Genomic DNA, 27,948 nt, shown 5'->3' on the forward strand with positions numbered 1-27,948 from the left:
GAGTGCATACATTATTCTTTATTTTATTTTTTTCATACCTGAGTGGTATGACGGCTGCGTGGTCCCATGGTGTTTATACTTGCGTACTATTGTTTGTACATATGAACGTGGTACCTTCAGGCATTTTGGAAATTGCTCCCAAGGATGAACCAGACTTGTGGAGGTCTACCATTTTTTTCCTGAGGTTTTGGCTGATTTCTTTTGATTTTTCCCATGATATCAAGCAAAGAGGCACTGAGTTTGAAGGTAGGCCTTAATACATTCACAGTTACACCTCCAATTGACTCATATGATGTCAATTAGCCTATCAAAAGCTTCTAAAGCCATGACATCATTTTCTGGAATTTTCCAAGCTGTTTAAAGGCACAGTCAACTTATTGTATGTAAACTTCTGACCCCACTGGAATTGTGATACAGTGAAAAAATCTGTCTGTAAACAATTGTTGGAAAAATGACTTGTGTCATGCACGAAGTAGATGTCCTAACCGACTTGCCAAAACTATAGTTTGTTAACAAGAAATTTGTGGAGTGGTTGAAAAACAAGTTTTAATGACTTCAACCTAAGTTTATGTAAACTTCCGACTTCAAGTGTGTGTGTGTGTATGTGTATATGTGTGTATGTATATATATACACACACACACTACCGTTCAAAAGTTTGCGGTCACTTAGAAATGTCCTTGTTTTTGAAAGAAAAGCAATTATTTTGTCCATTAAAATAACATCAAATTGATCAGAAATACAGTGTAGACACTGTTAATGTTGTAAATGGCTATTGTAGCTGGAAACGGCTGATAAAAAAAAAAAAAGGAATATCTATATAGGTGTACAGAGGCACATTATCAGCAACCATCAGTCCTGTGTTCCAATGGCACGTTGTGTTTGCTAATCCAAGTTTATCATTTTAAATGGCTAATTGATCATTAGAAAACCCTTTTGCAATTATGTTAGCACAGCTGAAAACTGTCGTGCTGATTTAAAGCAATAAAACTGGCCTTCTTGAGACTAGTTGAGTATCTGGAGCACCAGCAATTGTGGGTTCTATTACAGGCTCAAAATGGCCAGAAACAAATAACTTTCTTCTGAAACTTGTCAGTCTATTCATGTTCTGAGAAATGAAGGCTATTCCTGGCGAGAAATTGCCAAGAAACTGAAGATCTCGTACAACGCTGTGTACTATTCCCTTCACAGAACAGCGCAAACTGGCTCCAACCAGAATAGAAAGAGGAGTGGGAGGCCCCAGTGCACAACTGAGCAAGAGGACAAATACATTAGTGTCTAGTTTGAGAAACAGACGCCTCACAGGTCCTCAACTGGCAGCTTCATTAAATAGTACCCGCAAAACACCAGTCTCAACGTCAACAGTAAAGAGGCGACTCCGGGATGCTGACCTTCTAGGCAGAGTTGCAAAGAAAAAGCCCTATCTCAGACTGGCCAATAAAAATAAAATATTAAGATGGGCAGTCTGAGATGTTGCTTTTTCTTTGCAACTCTGCCTAGAAGGTCAGCATCCCGGAGTCGCCTCTTCACTGTTAACGTTGAGACTGGTGTTTTGCGGATACTATTTAATGAAGCTGCCAGTTGAGGACCTGTGAGGCATCTGTTTCTCAAACTAGACTCTAATGTATTTGTCCTCTTGCTCAGTTGTGCACCGGGGCCTCCCACTCCTCTTTCTATTCTGGTTAGAGCCAGTTTGCGCTGTTCTGTGAAGGGAGTAGTACACAGCGTTGTACGAGATCTTCAGTTTCTTGGCAATTTCTCGCATGGAATTGCCTTCATTTCTCAGAACAATAATAAACTGACACGTTTCAGAAGAAAGTTATTTGTTTCTGGCCATTTTGACCCTGTAATCGAACCCACAATTGCTGATGCTCCAGATACTCAACTAGTCTCAAGAAGGCCAGTTTTATTGCTTCTTTAATCAGCACAACAGTTTTCAGCTGTGCTAACATAATGGCAAGAGGGCTTTCTATTGAACAATTAACCTTTTAAAATGATCAACTTGGATTAGCAAACACAACGTGCCATTGGAACACAGGACTGATGGTTGCTGATAATGGGCCTCTGTACACCTATGTAGATATTCTGTTAGAAATCAGCCGTTTCCAGCTACAATAGCCATTTACAACATTAAAAATGTCTACACTGTATTTCTGATCAATTTGATGTTATTTTAATGGACAGAAAAATTGCTTTTCTTTCGAAAACAAGGACATTTCTAAGTTTTACAAAAAAATTTTTTTTTTTCATTTAGCAGACGCTCTTATCCAGAGCGACTTAGTTAGTGAGTGCATAAATTTTTCATACTGGCCCCCTGTGGGAAACGAACCCACAACCCTGGCGTTGCAAGTGCCATGCTCTACCAACTGAGCTACAGGAGGCCCTGTAAGTGACCCCAAACCTTTGAACAGTTGTATGTATGTATGTATGTATGTATGTATGTATGTATGACTTCCATATCCTGTCCAGTGTCCACCCATGATCTGTGGCTGTTTTAGAAAAGGCACTATGGACGCATTTTATTAGTTTTTCTTTTGTCTACACACTGGCTTTTCCCCATACTCCATGTGTGCTGATGAATTGCAGCTGGGATGATGTTCCCTGGGTTTCTATGGAAGTCAATGAAATGTGAAATGCCTGCTAATCAGTTAATGGTAGCCCTTACTTTCTGCCAATTGTTACATCAACGGATGATGTTTCTGCAAATCTGAAGCCATTTAGTGGGAACAGTCTGAACTGTCTCAGATGAGGAAGGGAAATGGGGGAAGAACCTCCAGTCAGTATGTTGAAATAACAAAAAAAAGATTAGCAGCATTACTATACAGTTATTCCATTGTGTTAGTAGTCACATGTAAAACCCACATGAGAAAATTTAGTCCTGAAGACAGACTACATTCCTGTGGCCACACCCGGACCGTCAAACGGTAACACACAATGTTCTCTTTTGTTCTTAATTGGGTTGACACTACAATATTCATTTTAGCAGTGATAATATTGTTGGCGTATCAAATGCATTGATTAGCCTATTCTAGAGGAGGTTGTCATCCACACCATTAGGAAATTATGATACCAATTAGGCCTATCACAGGGGTTGTGTCTGGGGGGATGGGAAGGCAGCAGATAGTCAGTGAATGAGTGGGGTGTTATATTTCTGTATTGATCGCCTAATTTTCTGATGACCCCAGTGCTCCCTCTCCCACTCATAATCCCCAACCTGACATGTGGTGGGCCGGCCGGATGGAGCCTTGGTTTTACTGGAAGTGCACTTAGCCCCTTGGCAGGATTTAACAAGGCCTTTTTAGCTGGACTCGTTGCGTGCGTGTGCCAGACACGGTGGGAAGTGGCTGGCCTTCTACTGTTTATCCTCCCCCTCCACTGTGCATACCTTTGCATTCCTGCCCATTTTTTCACATGACAGTTTAAATATATTTTTGAAAAACTGTGTGACCTTGCTGTATAAAGCCAGTATTACTCTCACATTACTGGTGACTCGTGTTAACCTTACGGGCAGGGAGCCTCTGTAGAGTTGAGTCAAGGTACAACAAAAATCTATTGAAGATCTATTATCAAACTGGCGGACATTGAAATTCACTTTTCTTCAAATAGCCTATGTTACAAACTGTGTGCCTTGATTGCTAAGTAATCTTTTATACCTAGCCTATGGATTGCCACCCTTTTCAGCTATTTATTAGTCACGACAATTAGGCTAGGCCAGGAGATGATACTTGTATGTGGTAGCCTATGTGTAGTCAGTGGTACTGAATGCTATCCTCCCTATTGTCTGCACTGCATTCATAGCTTAGTCTTTTCAGTAGCCTAGGTACTGGTAATAATATTGTGTGGTATTCTTTACATTGACTGTGATTGCACTGTGTAGTACTGTATGTTCAAATGCTCAAAGGGAAGCTTAAGAAGACAAAGGAAAAGCTGGATGCTGATGAGGCGTAGCCGCTCTTATCTCTATGTGGGCGGCTCACAGAGAGGAATTGGGGTGTGAATGATGTCTGTAGTATATATGGTTGGTAATGCATATGATTTCCCGCATTTACGTTTAAGGTTTGTATATAACCTACTGTGTATTTTTAAAAATGTTTTAATGTGTTATTTGTATGTGTTGAGACATGGCTCACATCAGTGAGGATGGAGATAAAGAACGAATGAGAGTGAGAAAGGGGTGATAGAAATAACCAAGGGAAAGATGCAGAGAAAGAAGAGAAAAGATGGACAGAATAAAACTGAGATGAAGATAGAATAGGGGCGAGAAAGACATGGAAAGAGAGCTGGAGCACAGTCAAACGATAAAATGGCGGAAAGGAGAAGTGTCTTTCTCTCCATTTCCCAGTTTTTCTATTCCATCCTTTTCTGCTCCTGCTTTCTCTCCCTCCCCCTCTTTCTCTCCCTCCCCCATCTTTCTCTGAGAGGAGCTATAGTGATGGCATGTATTCTCTGGACAGTCTGATAAGCGCAGCTGCTGCTACAGCAGACTTTGGTTAAATAGCTTCACATGTGCAGTATGTCTGGTCTGTGCAGCTGTGTACTCTGTGTATGCCCCCCTGAGAAGCCACTGCACCCTTCTCATTAACTAAACATGACTCCTTAAGAGGATTATTAGCCCAATTTCTGGACAGGATGTCGGAAGCCATCAGCAGAGGGGAGAAAATCCATTACCATAATTGCATTGCGCTAGGGGAGGAGGAAAAAGGGAAGGATGCATAGATGCATAGATGTATAAAAAAGGAAGAAATGAGTGGCACTGAGAGAAGAGGACGGCAGGGATGCTGGAAAGAAGCAGGCGGCGGGGGAGGATCTGCTGATGGAGAGAAGAAGGCCTGTGAGGTTGAGCAATCACTCCTCCTTGATCCCCCCTGCGTCTGAGGGTTGACTTGGTACAGTCCTCCAACAATAAAACAGCCTACAGTAACCCTTCATGTGGCACATTTCTGGGTTCACACTGGTGGCCCACATTGGGTGAGGAAGGTGCAGCGTCTGCGATGCGGGCCTGTCAGAGGAGGGTCCAAAAACGCCCCAGAATGGCGCCTGCTCACTTCTTCAGATGGAGACAGGGCAGTGTGTTTAGTGACAGGCATAGGTCTGTCTACGCCTGGCTACCTGCACCTTTCCTCTTCTTTCTCCCTGCCTGGCAGGCTGAGCCACAGCATGAGTGAGTATCGCCTCCACACACAGACACACTGCATTTATACATCTGCTCTGTCTGTGTGACAATCTGTCTGTCACCTTCTCTTTCCTCTTTCTCACTCTGTCACTATCTCTGTCTGTGACTATGAAGATGGTGATGGTGGTGGTCAGTTATATGAATGCTTATTCTCCAACACAGGAAGTGGTGGCATAAGGGTGGGGTTTCACCTCCCCTGCTCCGCTCATTAACACAGAGTAAATGAAGATGCAGGTTTTCAGCTACTGACCCTTCACAGCATCAGTACATTACATGCAGAACTAAGGGAAAAGGATGAAACATAGAATTGAACATTTAAATCCAGATGATAGAGAATTGATTTTAAGATGTTATCGAATGCTTTCTGTGTGTGATGTTGTAACTATGTACAGACGCAGTAAAATCACTATAATTTGTGAATTCAAAATTGATAATTTTTTAACCTTTAGACTGCTCCTTTGAAGAATTGTATGTGCGCATGTATGTGACATGTTTCAGCACGGTGATATGGTGTATGTGTTACATGTACATTTGTTTCTATGCTGTATTTTTCTTTCTTGAGTTCAACTTTTGTGAACTATAGTGAATGTTTTCTGTTCTTGCAAAATCGTATGCAGTTTACGCCATACAAATTGTGAGGGACAATGCAATTATGTAGGAGAAGGTTCTAGAGTCAGACCAGCTGGCTATATATGTTACATACTGCATATGTGTATTTCGCTGGATATATGCCATGAATAAAAGATACAGGGAGTTTACAGCTTCTTTGTACATTGCTCAGGGAGTTTAGAGCTTATTTTGTTGCCTAAATATAAAATGATAGCCTAAAGTGTGCGATTTTAAATTAAATTTAAGAATGCGGATAAGTTCCCCCTCCCTTTTTGACCCTTCACTTTCTGGAAACCATAGAATAAAACGCATAGCCTAATCTTGGTACTCTGTTATATTCTGCCACACAATGCCAGTTCACAAGGAAATGTATACATTTTATTCAGATCTATCCTCTTTGTGTGTCTTGCTGTGTTTGGAGACATGACCTGAGCTCTCCTGGTATATAAATAGCTCCATTGTCAGCTCTTAGGGTGCAAACTGGGTAGAACCTGTTTCATTTGGAGAGCAGAATCTCCTGAGGGGGGCGCTCCTTTCTCTCTGCCACAGACGACGGGAGGATGGGAGGACCGAGCGCAATGACTGAGCAAGAAATGTAATTGGCAAGATATAGCAGGAAATCTTCCTTTGATTTATCTATTGAATAGAGGATAGATACTGCTCTTATTGCTTGCGATACTGAAAAGCCTCAGCCTCCCCCTCCTTTAGCGCTCACCGCACTGTTCATTTACACTTTTAATTTGACGGTCGGCTGCTGAAGTAATAAGTAAATGATAATTTATAGCTGTCAGTCAAGATGCGGACGGCTGCCACTCTGACGTCTGGTCTGGTGATGTGATGGAGTGGACAGACTGGGGCGAGGGTTTGAGCCTGTGGCGAAGGGGGAAGGTTTGAGCCTGTGGCGAGGGGGGAGGGGCTGTGGGGCTGAGGCAGCCGTGTGGTAGGAAGGGGTGGACGGGATGCTGCGCTGTCCGTCCTGGAGATGACAGGCGCCGAGACGGTCTGCAGGAAAAGGCCCATTATCTGAGAGAAGGGATAGACTACTATTTATTTCATATCATACTGACACCTGGAAAATACCAAATCGATTAGGCTTCGATTTGCTCTTTTTTTATTTTTACATATTTCTATAGTATCTCCTAATGTTGGGCGAGGAAGTGTAATTGTGTGCCAGTGTGATCTGCAGGCCTTAATCGCAGACTCAAGTATGACATTACCCTTTTCAGCTTTAAAAATGTCACGTCTGCATAAAAGGGAATTCCACTCTAAAAGGCATGAGATTATCTGTTTTTCCTCTGTAGCAGATTTATGGAATATGGAAGGCTACGATAGGCTAAATTATCAGGTTTTTAAGGCAAATAAATGTCCTCACATTGTGAAAGGGTGTGGCCGCATTTAGCCTAGATGTTAAAGCCAGTGTCCACTATCACAGATGATGGGCGTAGTGAGAGTGACATCCATTGCGCTGACTGTCAGTGTCTTATCAGGGTATCATTTGACATTTTAGTCATTTAGCAGACGCTCTTATCCAGAGCGACTTACAGTTAGTGAGTGCATACATTTTCATACTGGCCCCGTGGGAAATGAACCCACAACCCTGGCGTTGCAAGCGCCATGCTCTACCAACTGAGCTACAGGGGTATCTGTGTCATTGTGGCAGGCCGGTCACCACTGTGGTACCATTCATTCATGGGCTGGGATTTGGTTTCTAACGATCCGCGATGGATCTATGGGCGATTCAGCACAACCATTTTGCATATAGTAGGCTATATCTTATTCTTAGCCTCTAACCCCACCCTGGTTTAGATGCATTGACCCCTCAACCACCGCCCTCTTTTACATTGCTTTATGTGTGGGTGGGTGAGTTTGATTCCCCCCCCGCCCCTCCCTCCCCTCTCGGCTGGCTGGCTGCATGGTGCCAATGTACAGCTCCACTACGAGGGTGGTTCTGCCTGTTCTGGGAACAAAATGTTTTCTCTTTCTCTTCGGACATCCGTTGATGTGGTCCTCTGTAGCTCAGCTGGTAGAGCACGGCGCTTGTAACGCCAAGGTAGTGGGTTCGAACCCCGGGACCACCCATACACAAAAATGTATGCACGCATGACTGTAAGTCGCTTTGGATAAAAGCGTCTGCTAAATGGCTTATTATTATTATTATTATTATTATTACATCGGAAGGAGCGGAGGCTGACGTTTCTCTGTGCGTCCCAAAGTGTACATTAATTAGCTTACTCTATGTGAGAGGGTGAACACAGTCTACATGCGCCTACACAGCTGTGTGCAAATTTGCTCTTGAATTAAACCCATGATTATGCCGTTTAACATGAGAAAACAAGTTGTCAATTTGAGGTCCTTGTATGTAGGTATTGCAACAGTAATAGTATTGGAATTTTTTATTTTGGTACTGAAAGGTAGGCTTGCTATATCACCATTTTGACCCCTTAAAGGAGTGAGACAGCAGACATTGTACATTTTAGTCTCTTCAAGATGCATCTATCCATCTCTTGTATATGATGTTAGCCAGTTGAATGTAGATGCTGATGAATCTCGGCCCGCTGTGGAGTTTGTTCCCTAAGGTAGGAAATTGAAGATGGGATGATATGAGGACAAAGGGCCAGGTGCGGTGCGTCTAATCGACTGGTGCTCATCATCAGTCAGGCTTCGTTGAATTAACTGTAAAATGCCTTGAGATGGGCTCTGGGTTTGCTCTGTTGAAGTGTGTGGATGGGTTCGAGCATGAAAATGGCTTAGCGCTTGAAGATGCGTAACAGGAGTTATTTTTGAGTGGTTAGAATGTCAGGTCAGGAGGAGGCTTCTACGGCTACAAAGAACATGAAGTTGCTATGCCCTGATTTCTGGCCTCCCATTTTTTAGCACAGCGATCATGATGATAGTTATTCTCCTTAGTTAGCCTAGCCCTTGCAGCTAGTGTGTTGCAGGAGCCCTGACTGTGTGGTCAAGTGGAATGTTGGTTAAAGCCATTCTAACCTCCAGCCATTTCTCTCCTTCCAGGGCTTTCTGAAGAATGAGAGGGACAATGCGCTGCTCTCTGCCATTGAGGAGTCACGTCGCAGAGTAAGTGGCACTCTCTCCTGGCTGACTGGTTGCCATGACCACACCCTCTCTGCACCCCATGTTCACATTTCACATATAATATTTTTTTCTTTAACATACCTGGGGCCTCATTTATCAATATTGCGTTGAAACTATTCTAAAATACTACTTAAGAACGGAATTTAGATTGTTCGTACACATAGAAAAAGTGTGATTTATCAAACAATCCTATGAGCATCATACGCACACTGGTAGGAGATCCGTTGATAAATACCAATTGTTTTCAGCCTCAGTGCTTGTGCACAACCTTGGCTATTTGCATTTCGAAACGCTGCTAATTAACCATATAGTCAATCATGGGGAATATACAACGCCGTACCATGAAATAGCCTACAATGGCACAACCCCAAAAAGCTAAGAAAAAAAAAATGATTTCCGAGACTGAAATAGAGGTGCTAGTGTCAGAGATGGAATACAACCAAAATATTTTGTTTGGCTCACCCAGTTGTGGTTTGACCAGTCAACATTTAAACATCGCTGCAAAGAGAGGACCATTAGGACAATTCTAAGTTGCTTTAGCAATGGCAAATAAACTTCAAATGAGTAGACAACACGCACCAATAAGCCATATATTCTCAACAGCTCCCTCCTGTAGGCTTATAGGCCAGCATTGCTGTTTTGCAGAATGAACGAGTTGTGTGTTCCACCTTGCCAACACATTCAGCAGCGTTTTATTGCGCATCACATAACCTATCACCTGCACATTAAGAGTAGAAGCCTTTTCTGTTTACATAGTTCAACTCGTTTTGGGATGGTGCTTTTATGGCGATATGGGTGCCGGCTATTGCGCCGTTCGTATTTGGGAACCCATTGGTGGCACAAAAAAAAACTTGTTGTGCTATGGTTTATGGAAATGGTATGTTACAAATTGTATGTTATTGCATACAAAACATTGGTTCGTCGAGGGATGTGAGATGCCGATGGGCAAGCTCCGGCTGAAAAGTGCCCGTTGCCAAAAACCTGAGGGTGGATAGCACTTTGATGTGCACCAGAATGGCCTTTCTAAATGGGTTTTAAATCCTATAAGGATCCTATAAGATTGGTTTTGGGAAACGATATCTGATGAGCCAATCTGTCGTTTCTGAAAAAAAGTCCCACCTGTCTCTAAAAACGCGCGCTCTGCGAAATGCAGCGTGTGCCAAATCTTCCAACCGAGCAAGATCAGCCATCTCTCATTCGATTTCCCATTATCTCAGTCTTTTATAGTATTTCAACAATAGTTTAACTTTCACACGTGCCTCTAATTCAGCAAATTACTGTACTTTTATATGGATTATTATCGTAACAAATGCACTGATGTGGTCACAATGGAAATACAATTAACTCTAACATATATATTTTCCACATCCTACACTTGACAAGCAGTTCCCTTATTCCACCACTTGCCACTGTGCGTACACATGGTCATGGCTATGTTTAAATTTACACACAGTCTCAAGCAAACGTTCATATTGATAAATCTCACACTTTGCTATTGTATAGCCAATGGTTTCCCTCTATGACATCTTGACATACCACATTTTCTCATGAATAGGCTACAGTTGCAATCTGTCTCGCACTTTTTAATAAAAAGAATAAACCCATACCCTGGGTTGTCAATCATGACTTGCTCACCTTGTTCCAATATAAACCCTTAGCCTATTATCTTTCTAAAATGGTTTCCTCTGCATGAGTTCAGACCAGGTTTAATTAGGAACAGTTCCAATTATCATCCGCTGTCCCTGTGGGATTGAGATAGACAAGGTCTCTGGATTCTAATCGGTTCTTGGCTAAATCTGGACCAGCCATATATGCAGACCCACTTTAGCGTCACAATCCCATCCCTCCACACACCATGGCATCACAGGGCGTGACCCAGTTTGAAGAGCCACCATAGTCCCAGATCTCACTTTTACTGTGTCCCAGGATACCTGCATGGGTGACTGTGGTGATTGGAGATGTTTATTGTGCACAGATAAAGTGCATTCAGAAAGTATTCATACCCCTTGACTTATTCCACATTTTGTTGTGTTACAGCCTGAATAATTTTATTTTTAATTTTTTTTATTTTCAAACCCATCTACACCCAATACCCCATAATTACAAAGTGAAAACATGTTTTTAGAAATGTTTGCACATTTATTGCAAATGAAATACAGAAATATCTAATTTAAATAAATATTCACACCCCTGAATCAATACATGTTAGAATCACCTTTGGCAGCGATTACAGCTGTGAGTCTTTTTGGTTAATATATTTGCACATTATTCTTAAATTTTTTTATTCAAACTCTGTCGAGTTGGTTGTTGATCATTGCTAGACAGCCATTTTCAAGTCTTGTCATAGATGTTCAAGCTGATTTAAGTCAAAACTGTAACTAGGCCACTCAGGAACATTTACGGTTGTCTTGGAAAGCAACTCCAGTGTATATTTGGCCTTGTTGTAGGTTATTGACCTGCAGAAAGGTGAATTTGGAAAGCAGACTGAACCAGGTTTCCTCTAGGATTTTGCCTGTGCTTATCTCTATTCCGTTTCTTTTTATCCTAAAAAACTCCCTAGTCCTTGCCAATGACAAGCATACCCATAACATGATGCAGCCACCACCATGCTTGAAAATATGAAGAGTGGTAGTCAGTGATATGTTGTTGGATTTGCCCCAAGGACATAAAGTTAATTTCTTTGCCACATTTTTTGCATTTTTACTTTAGTGCCTTATTGCAAACAGGATGCATGTTTTGGAATATTTTGATTCTATACAGGCTTCCTTCTTTTCGCTCTGTCATTTAGGTTAGTATTGTGGAGTAACTACAATGTTGTCGATCCATCCTCAGTTTTCTCCTATCACAGCCATTAAACTCTAACCTTTCTTTAATGTCACCATTGGCCTCATGGTGAAATCGCTGAGCGGTTTCCTTCCTCTCCTGCAACTGAGTTAGGACGCCTGTATCTTTGTAGTGACTGGGTGTATTGATACACCATCCAAAGTGTAATTAATAACTTAAACATGCTCAAAGAGATATTGAATGTCTGCTTTTTTATTTTTACCCATCTACCAATATATGCCACCCTTTGCGAGGCATTGGAAACCCTCCCTGGCCTTTGGTTGAATCTGTGTTTGAAATTCACTGCTCGACCGAGGGACCTTACAGATAATTGTATGTGTGGGGTACAGAGATGAGGTAGTCATTCAAAAATCATGTTAAACACTATTGCACACAGAATGAGTCCATGCAACTTATTATGTGACTTGTTAAGCACATTTTATTTAGGCTTGCCATAACAAAAGGGTTGAATACTTATTGACTCAAGACATTTCAGCTTTTACAAATTTAATAAAAAATGAATATCTAAAAACATAATTCCACTTTGACATTATGGGTGGGGTATTGTGTGTTGGCCAGTCACACAAAATCTCAATTTAACTCATTTTAAATTCAGGTTGTAACACAACAAAATGTGGAAGAAATCGAGGGGTGTGAATACTTTCTGAAGGCACTGCATCTCCCATGGCGAGAGGTTTTGCAGCGTTGGCTATTTTAAACCAATCACATGGTTTCTAACCCATTTATGCAGCCTAGCCTGGTTCTCTCAATTATTTTCAAATTGGTCTGTCCAAATTAAATTTGTTCTCTCTCTCTTCGTACTTACGTGTTCTCTTTTCTTGTCCCCTGTCAGACGTTCCTCCTGGCAGAGGAGTACCACCGTGAGTCCATGCTGGTTCAGTGGGAGCAGGTGAAGCAGAGAGTACTGCACACCTTGCTGGGAGCAGGGGAGGATGCTCTGGACTTCAGCCAAGACGTAGAGGTCAGTGTCTCTCCATCTGATGTCTATCTTTGTCCTATAAACCCTATTAACGCCAGTGCATAAAGCACACATCCAGATATAATCTATATACGTATAATATATGACTTGACCGCATTGAGATAAATATGCACTCATCAAAAAAATTTACTAACCCACATGGATGTTGCTGATTTTTTTTTAAATCATTCTTTTTTAAATATTTTTTAGAAATGGCAAGCACTCCTGTTTTTAATAAGTGTTATCAGTCTTTACCAAAGCAAGGTTGGTTTTATGTAGCTTTGTTTAGATAACCTTCAGGGCTCCAGCTATTTAGTATAGTAGGAAAATTGCTGTGCTAATCACAATTTCCTAACTTTAGTTCTTACACATTGTCCTGTGGAGTGTGTGTTAGAGTTGATTTGGAGGGATTTTGTCCTTCTCTGTGCTTATTGAATTATTAACCAACAGTTACATTTTACATTTCTGACCTGCTGTTCACCCCCTATGCCAGAAACACACCCTCTACTGTGTTCAGTTGTTGCTGTCTATGCTCTCTTCTCTTATAATGCCATGTCTCATACAGCATTTATACTGCCCTATACATGTAATATACATTGTATGGGTGTGTCCCTTTTTGTTCTCAAGAATACATGGTTGATCTGGATAAATGTTTATGCGTGTACGTGCATGCATTTTAGAATGCGAGTGCATTCAACCATGAGCTTTGTTCACTATGGCTTCCACGCAACATTGGACTACAATTATGAGCAACAAAGATTGTGATAACCCTTGGGTTATCTTGCCATCACATAGCTACACACTTTTATTCACCATTTTTTAGGTTGACCCTTTCCTCTCAGGGCAGCTTTCTATTTGAGATTCAGTAAAATCACTTGTCATGTATCGTCTCCCTGTGTGTTTGTGTTGCAGCCCAGCTTTGTGAGTGACGCAGGGACTCCTGGGCGGAGTGCTCTTGACAGCGTCGAGGTAGCCTATGGACGACAGGTTAGTAATTTGGCCTGACGCTGATTACACTGCAGCACCACTTAGCGTGAGATACCTACAGTACATAGGCCAAAAGGGAAGTTCAGTCTACAATTAGTCTCATTTCAAATGTTCAAAGATGTGAGTCACCAAAGCCGTTCTCTCTCGTGTATTTTATACATTTCCCTATGTGAAGATATTAGACTTTAATAGGCTGTAATACATCCAGTCAGCCTGGGGCTAAGTGCCCTGGAACCTCCTGGGCTGAATGGATGCACAGCCTCAGTCAGGATGCAGCTGCACTGTAGTGCACTTCACGTCGTAGTAATGGGGTCATGCTAAGCAAGGCAGCAATAGATCAAAGAATTGATTAGCTGGCAGAGCCCGGGCATGCTGGGTAATTTATCTGCCCCATTGCACGGGGGTAGGACAGCCTGTCTCTGTCTCGTCCTCCCCAGTCACTCGATATACACCAGAGTTTTAGTCCACTGTTTAAAGAGGACAGAATGTGTCGCCATATCGCCTGCGGTGTCATCATGCTGGTCTTTGTGATCTTCTTTGATGACCTCCTGAACGTTTTCATCCTTTTTGTCTTGTTTTTCATCATCCATCACTTCACTATGCGGCCATAGTGTTCCCTGGGGACGACTGGGACTAGGGCACGGATCAGGGCTTCCTGGTCTTAGTGCTGAAACGGACAGCATTCAGTCTGTCAGTACCTGTCTGTCCTCTGACCCATCTCTAAGTGTTTCTCTGCTTTTGTTCTGCCTCAGATCTACGTCTTCAATGAGAAGATAGTGAACGGACATGTCCAGCCCAACCTGGGAGACCTCTGTGCCTCAGTGGCAGACAGCCTAGATGACAAGGTAAGCTCCACAGAACCATTCCACATACCTTTGTCTCTGTCTACATTTGTCTTCCGCTGGGTTGGTAAATTCTCCAATGGCCAATTGTGGACATTTGAAAAATGAGTGTGTATATCTGAAAGAGTGTATATGCTTGTCTCTACAGAACGTGACAGACATGTGGCTGATGGTGAAGCAGATGACAGACGTGCTGCTGGTCCCAGCCAAAGACACGCTGAAGAGCCGCACGGCCGTGGACATGCAGATGGCTTTCGTCACGCAGGCCCTGCAGTTCCTGGAGAACAGGTCAGAGGAGGAGAGAACCGTAGAATTAGAATGAGAACACTTCCTAAATGGATTACAAAACGACACTCCTGTAGTTACCCCTCCACTAACGTTTCTCTTTGTGTTCCCTCAACGGCAGCTACAAGAACTACACCATGGTGACGGTGTTTGGGAACTTGCACCAGGCCCAGCTGGGCGGAGTCCCTGGCACCTATCAGCTGGTCCGCAGCTTCCTCAACATCAAACTGCCAGGGCCTCTGCCAGGCATGCAGGTACTACTGCCCCCACACTGCAGCACATTCTGCTAGAGACAACATCAGCACTGTGCACAGCCTTACATAGCACTGGACTATTCCAGTTGGTATTTTTACTAAGTGAAGTGTAGATACATGCAGGTAAACTCAGCTGTGTGTGTGTTATAACAGGATGGTGAAGTGGAGGGTCACCCAGTCTGGGCTCTGATCTATTACTGCCTGCGCTGTGGGGACCTGGGGGCAGCCATGCAGGTGGTGAACCGGGCTCAGCACCAGCTGGGAGACTTCAAGACCTGGTTCCAGGAATATATGAACAGCCCTGACAGACGGTAGGAACCTCATACATAATGTACCTCCACTGTGTGTAGTAAACTGGTCTAAACAGATTAGCTTTCCATTTCACTTTCTCCTGCAATTTGACGTGCTGTAACACTATGGCTCAGAACACCAAGCACCAGTGTGATTGCTTTGCTCATATGAATCTAATCTGCTTAGTACTTATTTTCTCTCCATCTATGTCTACTGCTCTCTGTCTACTGCTCTCTGTCTACTGCTCTCTGTCTACTGCTCTCTGTCTACTGCTCTCTGTCTACTGCTCTCTGTCTACTGCTCTCTGTCTACTGCTCTCTGTCTACTGCTCTCTGTCTACTGCTCTCTGTCTACTGCTCTCTGTCTACTGCTCTCTGTCTGACCTGTGCTGAGTCCTTTCCTCAGCTTGGCCCCTGCCACAGAGAACAAGCTGCGTCTCCACTACCGCAGAGTGCTGAGGAACAGCGCTGACCCCTACAAGAGGGCCGTCTACTGCCACATCGGGAAGTGTGACATCGCAGACAACCATGGAGAGGTGGCCGACAAGACCGAGGACTACCTGTGGCTCAAGGTGCTTGCCTGATGACCAGTCTGTAGAGTCAGGATATTAATATTTTACCACTGTACATGATTCATAGTGCTAGTTGGGGAGAATCAGGTAAAATAGGGTTGCCTGTTGTAAATGAACCATCACATTAACGTAGACCTGTCCCTTCCTCCATGCCCACAGCTCAACCAGGTGTGCTTCGATGACGACGGCAGCAGTGCACCTCAGGACAGACTGACACTGGCCCAGCTACAGAAACAGCTTCTAGAGGACTATGGTGAGTTCAGAACACTGCTGGGTACATGACAGCCAGACTACTAAATTGAACAGAAATAGACCTTAAATACTAATTCTAAAAGAGAATACTGTCTAGGACTGGAGGACTCTATTAAAGTAGAGTTGTGTAATAGCACCACTTCCCAGTCCCTCCTGGGAACTGCTCTGCTCAGATAAGAGTGCTTCACTGTTCACTCTTAAGACTTAAACTTTTCTTAAGTTTTATCAGACATAAGGAGGCAAAGCTCTCCCACCTGGAGGATGAGTCATGGCTTGTTATCTTGCTCATTTCAACACAGTGCAATAAAAGGTGACTGTGACTCATAGATAAGCCTGCTGCCTTTCAAAATGGCTGATGTATTCATGTTTACTTCCTACTTAGTTGAACATGAACTTTATTGAGAGGGATTAATGCAAGTTGATGTTGATGACTAAGTAGTAGAAGTGGAATAATTTTGGTCTTTGAAATGCTGAGTAAATACATTGCTGACTATTCATCTATATTCAGTTAGCATGTTCTATATTCCCTTTCCCATGTTGTGAATGTGATCCTAATGATTTTGAGTTTATTTCTGTGCCTCTCCTATCTGCAGGAGAGTCTCACTTCTCAGCCATCCAGCAGCCGTTCCTGTACTTCCAGGTGCTGTTCCTAACGGCCCAGTTTGAGGCTGCTGTGGCCTTCCTGTTCCGGGTAGAGCGTCTACGCAGTCATGCTGTTCACGTGGCTCTGGTTCTCTACGAGTTACGGCTGCTGCTCAAGTCATCAGGACAGAGCGCACAACTGTGTAAGTCCCTCTGTCAGGCTACGTGTTTGACTTCCTCTACATTTGCTTAATTTCTAGTCACACACCTTTTGTAGTTTTGAAGCTGATACTGATAAGTGAATGTTTTTCTACATTTCAGTGAGTCAGGAGGCTGGGGACCCCCCTATGGTGCGACGGCTCAACTTCATCCGTCTCCTCATGCTCTACACACGCAAGTTTGAGTCCACAGACCCCCGGGAGGCTCTACAGTACTTCTACTTCCTACGGTATGTTAAGTTACATTGCAGCCATCCTCCTAAGAGATGCTGCGCTCAGTTGGGGAGAACTCTCCACCACTCCACTGTGTGCTAATAACACTTGGAGGCATGGCGGTATAAAGGGAAAATGAAGTCTCTGTTAGGGGGTTTCTGGGTGATGGAAGAAATGAGGCCTTATGTATAAGCCAGTGGGCCATGAATCCAGTTCACCATGAATAATACAGAGGCTTTCACACATGCCATTGGTTGGGTCATTTACTCTTTATTTTGGGGTTAAATTTAATAGAGTTTTGATTAGAGCCTTCAGACCTCTATCGTTATTTAAAAGCTGTAATGTGTATCAAATAATTTAGTTTGAATATCAAATACAGTGGCTTGCGAAAGTATTCACCCCCTTGGCATTTTTCCTTTTTTGTTGCCTTACAACCTTTTTGGGGGTTTGTATCATTTGATTTACACAACATGCCTACCACTTTGAAGATGCAAAATATGTTTTATTGTGAAACAAACAAGAAATAAGACTCTGGAAGACTTAAACCGGTTTCCCTCAAGAATTTCCCTGTATTTAGCTTCATCCATCATTCCTTCAATTCTGACCAGTTTCCCAGTCCCTGCCGATGGAAAAACATCCGCACAGCATGATGCTGCCACCACCATGCTTCACTGTGGGGATGGTGTTCTCGGGGTGATGAGAGGTGTTGGGTTTGCGCCAGACATAGCGATTTCCTTGATGGCCAAAAAGCTCAATTTTAGTCTCATCTGACCAGAGTGCTGGCTTCCATATGTTTGGGGGAGTCTCCCACATGCCTTTTGGCGAACACCAAATGTGTTTGCTTAATTTTTTCTGGCCACTCTTCCGTAAAGCCCAGCTCTGTGGAGTGTTCGGCTTAAAGTGGTCCTATGGACAGATACTCCAATCTCCGCTGTGGAGCTTTGCAGCTCCTTCAGGGTTATCTTTGGTCTCATTGTTGCCTCTCTGATTAATGCCCTCCTTGCCTGGTCCGTGAGTTTTGGTGGGCGGCCCTCTCTTGGCAGGTTTGATGTAGTGCCATATTCTTTCAATTTTTTAATAATGGATTTAATGGTGCTCCGTGGGATGTTCAAAGTTTCAGATATTTTTTAATAACCCAACCCTGATCTGTACTTCTCCACAACTTTGTCCCTGACCTGTTTGGAGAGCTCCTTGGTCTTCATGGTGCCGCTTGCTTGGTGGTGCCCCTTGCTTAGTGGTGTTGCAGATTCTGGGGCCTTTCAGAACAGGTGTACTGAGATAATGTGGCACTTAGATTGCACACAAGTGGACTTTATTTAACTAATTATGTGACTTCTGAAGGTAATTGGTTGCACCAGATCTTATTTATGTGCTTCATAGCAAAGGGGGTGAATACATATGCACGCACCACCTTTCCGTTATTTATTTTGTTTCACTTCACCAATTTGAAATCCAAATAAAAATCCATTTAAATTACAGGTTGTAATGCAACAAAATAGGAAAAACACCAAGGGGGATGAATACTTTTGTAAGGCACTGTATGTGATTGTCTATCCTCTCTTCCTTTTGGGCACAGGAATGAAAAAAACAGCCAAGGAGAGAACATGTTCATGTGCTGTGTTAGCGAGTTGGTGATTGAGAGTCGAGAGTTTGACATGCTTCTAGGAAGACTGGAAAAAGATGGCAGCAGAAAGGTAATGGTCACACCTTTGTTCTCACTCATTATAAATGTATGTTTTCAGAGAAGACTCTCAGTTCAAACCCATCTGAAATCCTTTGAATATTTTAAATGTATTCACTTCATTGTTATTTAACTCACAGTTCATAATGATCCCGTTTGTGAAAGCATTCATGGTGCTGCTGATTTTTCCATTGTGCTCGCGGCACTCCGGAACGTGTATTCGGGCCGTTCAAAGAGCTGATTGTGCCATGTGCTTCTCCCCCAGCCTGGAGTGATTGATAAATTTGCCGGAGACACGCAAGCCATTATCACAAAAGTGGCGCTGGAGGCAGAGAATAAGGGCCTGTTTGAGGAAGCAGTCAAACTGTATGAGCTGGCCAAGGTGAGCAAGGCTTTGGGCGGCAAAGGTTGGGGTCAAGCTGTGTCAGTGGGTTTACTCTAGGTGAAGGTATGGGCCGGGTTGATGGAGAGGAAGAGTAGAAAAGAATGAAATGTCACCTCACATTCCTCTATTTTCCTTCTCTGATCTGTAGAATCCAGACAAAGTCCTAGAGCTGATGAACAGGCTGCTGAGTCCTCTTATTGCCCAAGTGGGCTCCACCCAGTCCAATAAGGAGAGACTGAAGAACACTGCTGTTGCCATCGCTGAGCGGTAACGTCCTGGCCACCTACTCTCACTTACATACTTACTGTACATGATCTACATTCTGCATTACCACTGAAATGAGATCTTGTTTGACTGCATCATATAGGCTTACTGAAAGCAATTGTGTTAGAAAAGACGAGTGGACCATTGAGGCTCAGTTCTTCAGTGTGTGGTCTTGTTCTCTGTCTCAGGTACCGGACCCAGGGTGTTGCTGGAGAGAAGTCTGTGGACAGCACCTTCTACCTGCTGCTGGACCTCATGACCTTCTTTGATGAGTACCATGTTGGTCACATAGATCAGGCCTATGATGTGAGTCTGACACCCAGGGCTTCCTGCCTGATGGCTTACTATGCTGTTTATTCAGATGGAACTGATAGTAGTTATGATGACCTCTTCTTTAACTGTCCCTAACTTCTCCCCTGTATCTCTCTCTCTCTCCATTTATGTCAGGTGATGGAGAGACTGAAGCTGGTCCCTCTGAGTCAGGACAGTGTGGAGGAGAGGGTTGCTGCATTCCGTAATTTCAGTGATGAGGTGAGATACTGCACTCTAATTACACTCAGTATGCAGCACCACACTTCCAAAGTGTTCATGTAATCTTTTAGCATTTTTTTTCTACTGTCAAATTTAATTAAATGTTATTGGTCACATGCTTCGTAAACAACAGGTGTTGACTAGCAGTGAAATGCTTATTAACAGCCCTTCCCAACAATGCAGAGAGAAAGAAAATAGAGAAATTATAGAAATTAAAAAAATATAAATAAAAGTAATAGATACAAATGCTATGTGCAGGAGTACGAGGTAATTTAGGTAGATATGTACATATAACTAGGAATAAATGTGACAGATAGTAAACAGTAGCATCAGTGTGTAATGAGTCAAAAAAGTTAGTACAAAAAGGGTCAATGCCAATAGTCCAGTTAGCTATTTGGTTAACTATTTAACAAACTATTTAGCAGTCTCATGGCTTGTGGGTAGAAGCTGTTCAGGGTCCTCCTGTTGGTTCCAGACTTGGTGCATCTTTACTGCTTGCCGTGCGGTAGCAGAGGGAACAGTCTGACATGGGTGGCTGGAGTCTTTGACCATTTGTAGGGCCTTCCTCAGACATCGCCTGCTATAGAAGTTCTGGATAGCAGGGAGCTCGGCGCCAGTGATGTACTGGGCCGTAAGCACCTACCCTCTATAGCGCCTTGAGGTCGGATGTCAAGCAGTTGCCATACCCAAGCGGTGATGCAGCCAGTCAAGGTGCTCTCAATGGTGCAGCTGTATAACTTTGAGGACAAGGGCCTGTTTGAGGAAGCAGTGAAACTACAGTGGGGAAAAAGTATTTAGTCAGCCACCAATTGTGCAAGTTCTCCCACTTAAAAAGATGAGAGGCCTGTAATTTTCATCATAGGTACACGTCAACTATGACAGACAAAATGAGGGAAAAAAATCCAGAAAATCACATTGTAGGATTTTTAATGAATTTATTTGCAAATTATGGTGGAAAATAAGTATTTGGTCAATAACAAAAGTTTCTCAATACTTTGTTATATACCCTTTGTTGGCAATGACACAGGTCAAACGATTTCTGTAAGTCTTCACAAGGTTTTCACACACTGTTGCTGGTATTTTGGCCCATTCCTCCATGCAGATCTCCTCTAGAGCAGTGATGTTTTGGGGCTGTCGCTGGGCAACAGACTTTCAACTCCCTCCAAAGATTTTCTATGGGGTTGAGATCTGGAGACTGGCTAGGCCACTCCAGGACCTTGAAATGCTTCTTACGAAGCCACTCCTTCGTTGCCCGGGCGGTGTGTTTGGGATCATTGTCATGCTGAAAGACCCAGCCACGTTTCATCTTCAATGCCCTTGCTGATGGAAGGAGGTTTTCACTCAAAATCTCACGATACATGGCCCCATTCATTCTTTCCTTTACACGGATCAGTCGTCCTGGTCCCTTTGCAGAAAAAACAGCCCCAAAGCATGATGTTTCCACCCCCATGCTTCACAGTAGGTATGGTGTTCTTTGGATGCAACTCAGCATTCTTTGTCCTCCAAACACGACGAGTTGAGTTTTTACCAAAAAGTTCTATTTTGGTTTCATCTGACCATATGACATTCTCCCAATCCTCTTCTGGATCATCCAAATGCACTCTAGCAAACTTCAGACCGGCCTGGACATGTACTGGCTTAAGCAGGGGGACACGTCTTGCACTGCAGGATTTGAGTCCCTGGCGGCGTAGTGTGTTACTGATGGTAGGCTTTGTTACTTTGGTCCCAGCTCTCTGCAGGTCATTCACTAGGTCCCCCCCGTGTGGTTCTGGGATTTTCGCTCACCGTTCTTGTGATCATTTTGACCCCACGGGGTGAGATCTTGCGTGGAGCCCCAGATCGAGGGAGATTATCAGTGGTCTTGTATGTCTTCCATTTCCTAATAATTGCTCCCACAGTTGATTTCTTCAAACCAAGCTGCTTAACTATTGCAGATTCAGTCTTCCCAGCCTGGTGCAGGTCTACAATTTTGTTTCTGGTGTCCTTTGACAGCTCTTTGGTCTTGGCCATAGTGGAGTTTGGAGTGTGACTGTTTGAGGTTGTGGATAGGTGTATTTTATACTGATAACAAGTTCAAACAGGTGCCATTAATATAGGTAACGAGTGGAGGACAGAGGAGCCTCTTAAAGAAGAAGTCACAGGTCTGTGAGAGCCAGAAATCTTGCTTGTTTGTAGGTGACCAAATACTTATTTTCCACCATAATTTGCAAATAAATTCATTAAAAATCCTACAATGTGATTTTCTGGATAATTTTTTCTCAATTTGTCTGTCATAGTTGACGTGTACCTATGATGAAAATTACAGGCCTCTCTCATCTTTTTAAGTGGGAGAACTTGCACAATTGGTGGCTGACTAAATACTTTTTTTCCCCACTGTATATGAGCTGGCCAAGGAGCGCAGGGCTCTGGGTGGCAAAGGTCCCTGTCTAACCTGCATTGTCCTTTGCATGTTGTTCCAGGTCAGGCATAATTTGTCGGAGGTGCTCCTGGCCACCATGAACATCCTGTTCATGCAGTACAAGCGTCTGAAGGGCGCCGCAGCAGGAACCCCTGGTCGCCCACAGAGATCCATGGAGGACAGAGACTCGGTGAGGAGATGGTGACCTCTCAGGGCAATACTGGCCATGGGATGAAAATGGAGGAACTTTATTAAGTCTTTGAGGGACTTTTGGGGGCTACGTGTTATGATGGACTGGGCAGTAAAGACATGCCTCTGCTCTATTATGTGATATTTCATTGAATAATGAGTACTGCGCCGTCTTGTCTTGTTTTTATCTGTTTTGACACGCATGGTTGATTTCACTGTCAGCTCTAAGATGTTAACATGCCCTTTTGGCCTTTTTCTGTGTTTGTCAACAGCAACTGCGCAGCCAGGCTCGAGCACTGATCACGTTTGCTGGGATTATCCCATACCGCATGGCAGGCGACACCAATGCCCGGCTGGTGCAGATGGAGGTCCTAATGAACTGACTCCAAAATACCCCCAACCCCCAGCCATACCCACCGTTCTCATCAACTGTCTGATTTATTTGATTTTTTTGGCATTTTTCCCATTTCTTTGTCCTTATGTTGCTCCATATTTGTATTTTTTCATAAATTGAAATAAAATGTCAGTTCAATTTAATTTCTTACGCATTCATTTAATTATAAACCCATCATTTGATTCATTTGCATTTAGTATTGCAGTTTGCTTATATTGTTTTTTCATTATTATGCATCATGCATGGTCATCTATAAAATGATTAGTGGTATGAGTACTACCTGGATTTAATGAAAACACTGAATGAATTTTTTTTACTCTTAGATTAATTTGGAATTATTGATTTTAAAATGAATTGTGCCTTTTCATATAATTTTATGGTAAAAGGGATAGTTAAAACTTTTGGTAATTAAGACCTTTTTTACTTACCCAGAGTCAGATAAACTCATGGTGCTCAAACTGCAGGCAGACACATAAAAATCGTATTCCTGAGTTGAAAATGTATGCACTCACTGTAAATCGCTCTGGATAAGAGCGTCTGCTAAATTACTAAAATGTAAAATCTGACTCTGGGTAAGTAGAAAAAAGGGCTTGGTTGCCAAAATCTCAAACTATCCCTCAGCCATGGCTGCCTATAGTCAAAGAAGCAACAGGGAATTGGGAGTCCTTGCACGAGCCATAATCCAGTGGTCTAGGAAGAACAAAAGTTTGCAAAAAGTTAATGTATTCACAAGATGTGTGTTCTACATTAAAATCCACCTCCACAGTCGATAAAAAAAAAAAAAAGGTATTTTGAGAAATCATTGATAATGAGATTTTGTGGTGCTAGAACGAAAATTCAACATCCACTGTATACTCTTAAGTTGATGGAACGGCACATAGAGACTAAATGTATCCCTGCTGGTGGCTTTCTATAAGGATTAAATGATAATGATATGCATCTTTGCTACTAGTCATCGAGAAAGGCCAATATGTTTCTTTGGATAACATACTTTTTTATGACTACGATAATATCACAGCAGCTGAAGAAATGCCACAGAGTAGGTAATAACAACTAAATTGAAAGAACGTTGTGATGGGCCCTGTCATGTGTGACACTGCTGCACTTATTGACAGATGGTTAGAAGGGAAGGAAATGCCCTGAGAGAACACAGAAGGGAGTCTTTGCTTCACTTGGATGCACTAGATTGTTGAAGCCGTTCCTCTCAAACTTAACCCATTGTCACCACAGGGGACTTGTGTTCATTATGGACGGAATCAAACTTGACTGTGCATGCTCTTTTACTGCAGTGCTTTAACTATTTACTCACAGCCCTTACCATCATTGGATCTGTGCTGGAGTTAGTTACCTCCTCGGACTATGGTCCTCTTTCCTTTGTTATTGAAATGGTGCTTTTACTTTGCACCACATCACACCCTGCTCTACAGAAGATCAGTCTGGAGCTCTCTATGGAGAAGACATGGACCCGGAGCTCCCTGTCTGCCATGGTGGATCCACCCGAAGGTGTGTGTGCTGCAGCTGGTGTTGTGAATCAGGCCGATGCCACACACCCGCTATAACCCGGCTATTTCACAACACCAGGGTGGCACTACACCACTGCCAACGAGATGCCAAGGGCAAGCAACAGAAGCAGCTTTGAGGAGCTGAAGATCAAATTACCTGCTAGAGTTCCTACAATTCACCTGATGAAATGTCTGCTGTGATTTTGATTTCAATGACATGTACAAGCATTTGATTAAACATGTTTAATGATATTGTGAGTTTTTACTTAATTTTGTGTCAGGTTTAGCAATGCGTAAATGTAAATGTAAATGCAATTATGCCCCAATGAGACAAAAACACTATACTTGTTGGGATTCCAGGAGGTAAGTAAATGATCATTTGTTATAAAGCAATGTTTTCAGGATATAATTAATAAAACAAAACAAAGTTACATTCTGGCCCAAATGCAGTCAGGGGGATCAAGAGTTTTGAATAGTGAGGTTTCTGTACCAAGACTTGTCTGCAGGGTCAGCTGTATTGTGGTATGCTCAAATGTGCAAGTTAATGAGAAACTCAATGAAAGGGCTGCTGGCACAACATCCCACTGGGCACACATTGGTTGAATCAACTGATTGTTTCAACGTAATTTGTTAACGTATTGTGATGTGGAATCAACGTGGAAAATACATAGGATTTGAAAAAAGTCATCAACCAGTACTGTATATTGGGTGAACGGTCCGTGTACTTTTTGGCCAATTAATATTTCCTATTAGATGACAAGATAAAAAACGAGTAAAGGGTCGTTCCTCATTAATTTGATTTAAATCCGAAATCAAACAACACATAAACGGTTTAGTTTTTTGTTTTTATTGTCTAAAGGAAATATTAAATAAAGAGAAACGGAATAATGATTTGATTATTCAAATGTTGTGTTTTTAATTATCGGTTCTGGTTCAACATTTGCACTGTATGTTTTGGCCAATTAGGCCAATTAGGCTTCCTGACTACACATAAAATGATAAATGGGTCTTTCTTTATGTTTTTGATATGCATATGAAATCGAATACAGAAAAACGTTATTTATATATATATATTTTTTTTTAAAATCTCATTCCAATGATTTGATGGTTGACAGTCACTGTAGTGGGTCATGTGACCAGTCCTGAGTCCAAATTGGTCTAGGTCAGTGAGACAGTCACTTCCACAACTTTTACAACCTTAACGACTAACCTGTAACCTACATAATTGTGGATAGGCTCTATAAAATGCCACCGATCACCACAAGCTTCAGTGCCTACGAATTTAGACAACATGACCACATGAGCAGTCAGCCGCTGTACTGTGAAATTCGCGCGTCATGACCAATGATCTATACAGTGGTCATGACCCATGGAGAACTGTTTTTAGTGTTGCCTATGTCAGGATCTGGCCATTTGTGATGAGCCTATAAACTACATCAATAATAAGGTAAGATATCAAAAACAGCTCTGTCCACGGACCTATAGTCCTTTGAAACTCCGATGCGCAACCGTGCGTAAAGACCAGGGCCCGGTTTCTCAAAATCATCTTGGTTCATCGTTAGAATGGTTCTAACGATTAACTTAGCCTTAAGATGCTTTTGGCAAACCGAGCACTGTGCCTCGTTTTCCAGAGCCGTCGTATAGCGTTAAAATCATCGTTAGAACCATCTTACATCTTTAGTAGCCGAGGTGTTTCCCAGAGCTTTCGTTAGTAACGTGGCTCTTAAACCCCTTGCATATCTACGAGTGATCCAGACCACTCAGAGCAGCCAAAGTGCACCGTTAGGCTGAATCTTATCCGGTACAAATTGGAAAGACTTTGAACACTATAAATGCCAAGCCATTGTCAGACGTCAGCAGAACAACAATAATACAGCATATGGCTGCTATTCAGCAGATTGTTGCTCTCCAACATAACCGGCGGCGCGGGTTGGTGTATTTAAACGCGCATATTCTCAACATACTGAGCCCATTGCAGACTTACAATGATGGGGCAGAAGTACAGGGTCCCACGAGAGGAGATACTCAGACTGCTCGACCATGTGTCTCCCTCAATAAGCCGACCAACCCGCTGCAACTTAGTGGGGAGTTTTCTCCAGGTCCTTGGGGATGGACACGTCATCAGAAAAAGAAAAACGAAGAATACAGGGCTAGTTACTGTATATATACTGAACAATAATATAAACACAACATTCTTCAATACAGTTCATATAAGGAAATCAGTCAATTGAAATAAATGAATTGGGCCCTAATCTATGAATTTCACATGACTGGGAATACAGATATGCAGCTGTTGGTCACAGATGCATAAAAAAAAAGGTAGGGGCGTGGATCAGAAAAACAGTCAGTATCTGGTGTGACCACCATTTGCCTCATGCAGCGCAACACATCTCCTTCACATAGAGTTGATCAGGCTGTTGATTGGGGCCTGTGGAATGTTGTCCCACTCCTCTTCAATGGCTGTGCGAAGATGCTGAATATTGGCGGAACTGGAACACACTGTCGTAACACGTCGATCCAGAGCATCCCAAACATGCTCAATGGGTGACATGTCTGGTGAGTATGCAGGCCATGGAAGAACTGGGACATTTTCAGCTTCCAGGAATTGTGTACAGATCATTGCGACATGGGGCTGTGCATTATCATGCTGAAACATGAGGTGATGGCGGAGGATGAATGGCACAACATCTGTGGCATTGTGCTGTGTGACAAAACTGCACATTTTAGAGTGGCCTTTTATTGTCCCCAGCACAAGGTGCACCTGTGTAATGATCATGCTGTCTAATCAGCTTCTTGATATGCCACACCTGTCAGGTGGATGGATTATCTTGGCAAAGGAGAAATGCTCACTAACAGGGATGTAAACACATTTATGCAGAACATTTGAGAGAAATAAGCTTTTTGTACATATGGAACATTTCTGGGATATTTTATTTCAACTCATGAAACATGGTACCAACACTTTACATGGTACAATTGAATAGGCCAAAAGTATAGCCAATCCATTTAGTGAAATTAATGATTGAGGATGGGGTTTATGCAGTAGTCCATGGTGTCCGTCTCTATACCAGTGGTGTTGGTCAAGCGGTAATGTGTCCATAGGCCTATTGACAACTATGCATCTGGCCCACTTGAGGCTGGACTCAAATGCTACTTTGATTTAGGGTGTATGCCCGCTAAAGATGGATCACATAGGCCTATAGGCTATGTCATCGTTGGATGGGCTAAATCATGTAAAGCTATTTTGTGACAATGTATTTTTGTTGCAAATTGTTATAGGCCTATACTTAAACAAAATTGCATTGAAACAAATTCATCGATCCAATGATTTACCATCCGTAAGCTATAGGACACGGTGCAGCTATATGGTTTAATGCGTCTTCGTGGGATTCGTGGACTTCCCCACTGATAATCCCTTGTTAAATCAGAACAGC

The 27,948-nt window shown here is 42.7% G+C and overlaps 1 protein-coding gene across 4 annotated transcripts in view; it reads left to right on the forward strand.

Annotated features, from left to right (window-relative positions):
* The window catches only part of LOC121576659 (nuclear pore complex protein Nup93), a 33,965-nt gene extending 9,199 nt beyond the window's left edge, over positions 1 to 24,766 (forward strand). For 3 of the 4 annotated variants that reach the window (XM_041889989.2, XM_041889991.2, XM_041889992.2), the window contains exons 4-21: positions 8,793 to 8,855; positions 12,550 to 12,678; positions 13,588 to 13,662; positions 14,415 to 14,507; positions 14,653 to 14,792; positions 14,911 to 15,043; positions 15,197 to 15,354; positions 15,740 to 15,905; positions 16,065 to 16,158; positions 16,751 to 16,942; positions 17,061 to 17,187; positions 18,747 to 18,864; positions 19,117 to 19,233; positions 19,385 to 19,503; positions 19,689 to 19,806; positions 19,948 to 20,031; positions 22,491 to 22,619; positions 22,891 to 24,766. In XM_041889989.2, coding sequence (XP_041745923.1) covers positions 8,793 to 8,855; positions 12,550 to 12,678; positions 13,588 to 13,662; positions 14,415 to 14,507; positions 14,653 to 14,792; positions 14,911 to 15,043; positions 15,197 to 15,354; positions 15,740 to 15,905; positions 16,065 to 16,158; positions 16,751 to 16,942; positions 17,061 to 17,187; positions 18,747 to 18,864; positions 19,117 to 19,233; positions 19,385 to 19,503; positions 19,689 to 19,806; positions 19,948 to 20,031; positions 22,491 to 22,619; positions 22,891 to 23,001 — 2,166 coding nt within the window. In that variant the 3' untranslated portion in view covers positions 23,002 to 24,766. Of the gene's footprint in view, positions 1 to 4,932; positions 5,160 to 8,792; positions 8,856 to 12,549; positions 12,679 to 13,587; positions 13,663 to 14,414; positions 14,508 to 14,652; positions 14,793 to 14,910; positions 15,044 to 15,196; positions 15,355 to 15,739; positions 15,906 to 16,064; positions 16,159 to 16,750; positions 16,943 to 17,060; positions 17,188 to 18,746; positions 18,865 to 19,116; positions 19,234 to 19,384; positions 19,504 to 19,688; positions 19,807 to 19,947; positions 20,032 to 22,490; positions 22,620 to 22,890 lie in introns of those variants that run through there. The other variant, XM_041889993.2, reaches the window with a different exon arrangement.
* Positions 24,767 to 27,948: the final 3,182 nt, after the last annotated feature.

The sequence above is a fragment of the Coregonus clupeaformis genome, chromosome 29, assembly GCF_020615455.1.
Source record: "Coregonus clupeaformis isolate EN_2021a chromosome 29, ASM2061545v1, whole genome shotgun sequence".
Lineage (NCBI taxonomy): Eukaryota > Metazoa > Chordata > Actinopteri > Salmoniformes > Salmonidae > Coregonus > Coregonus clupeaformis.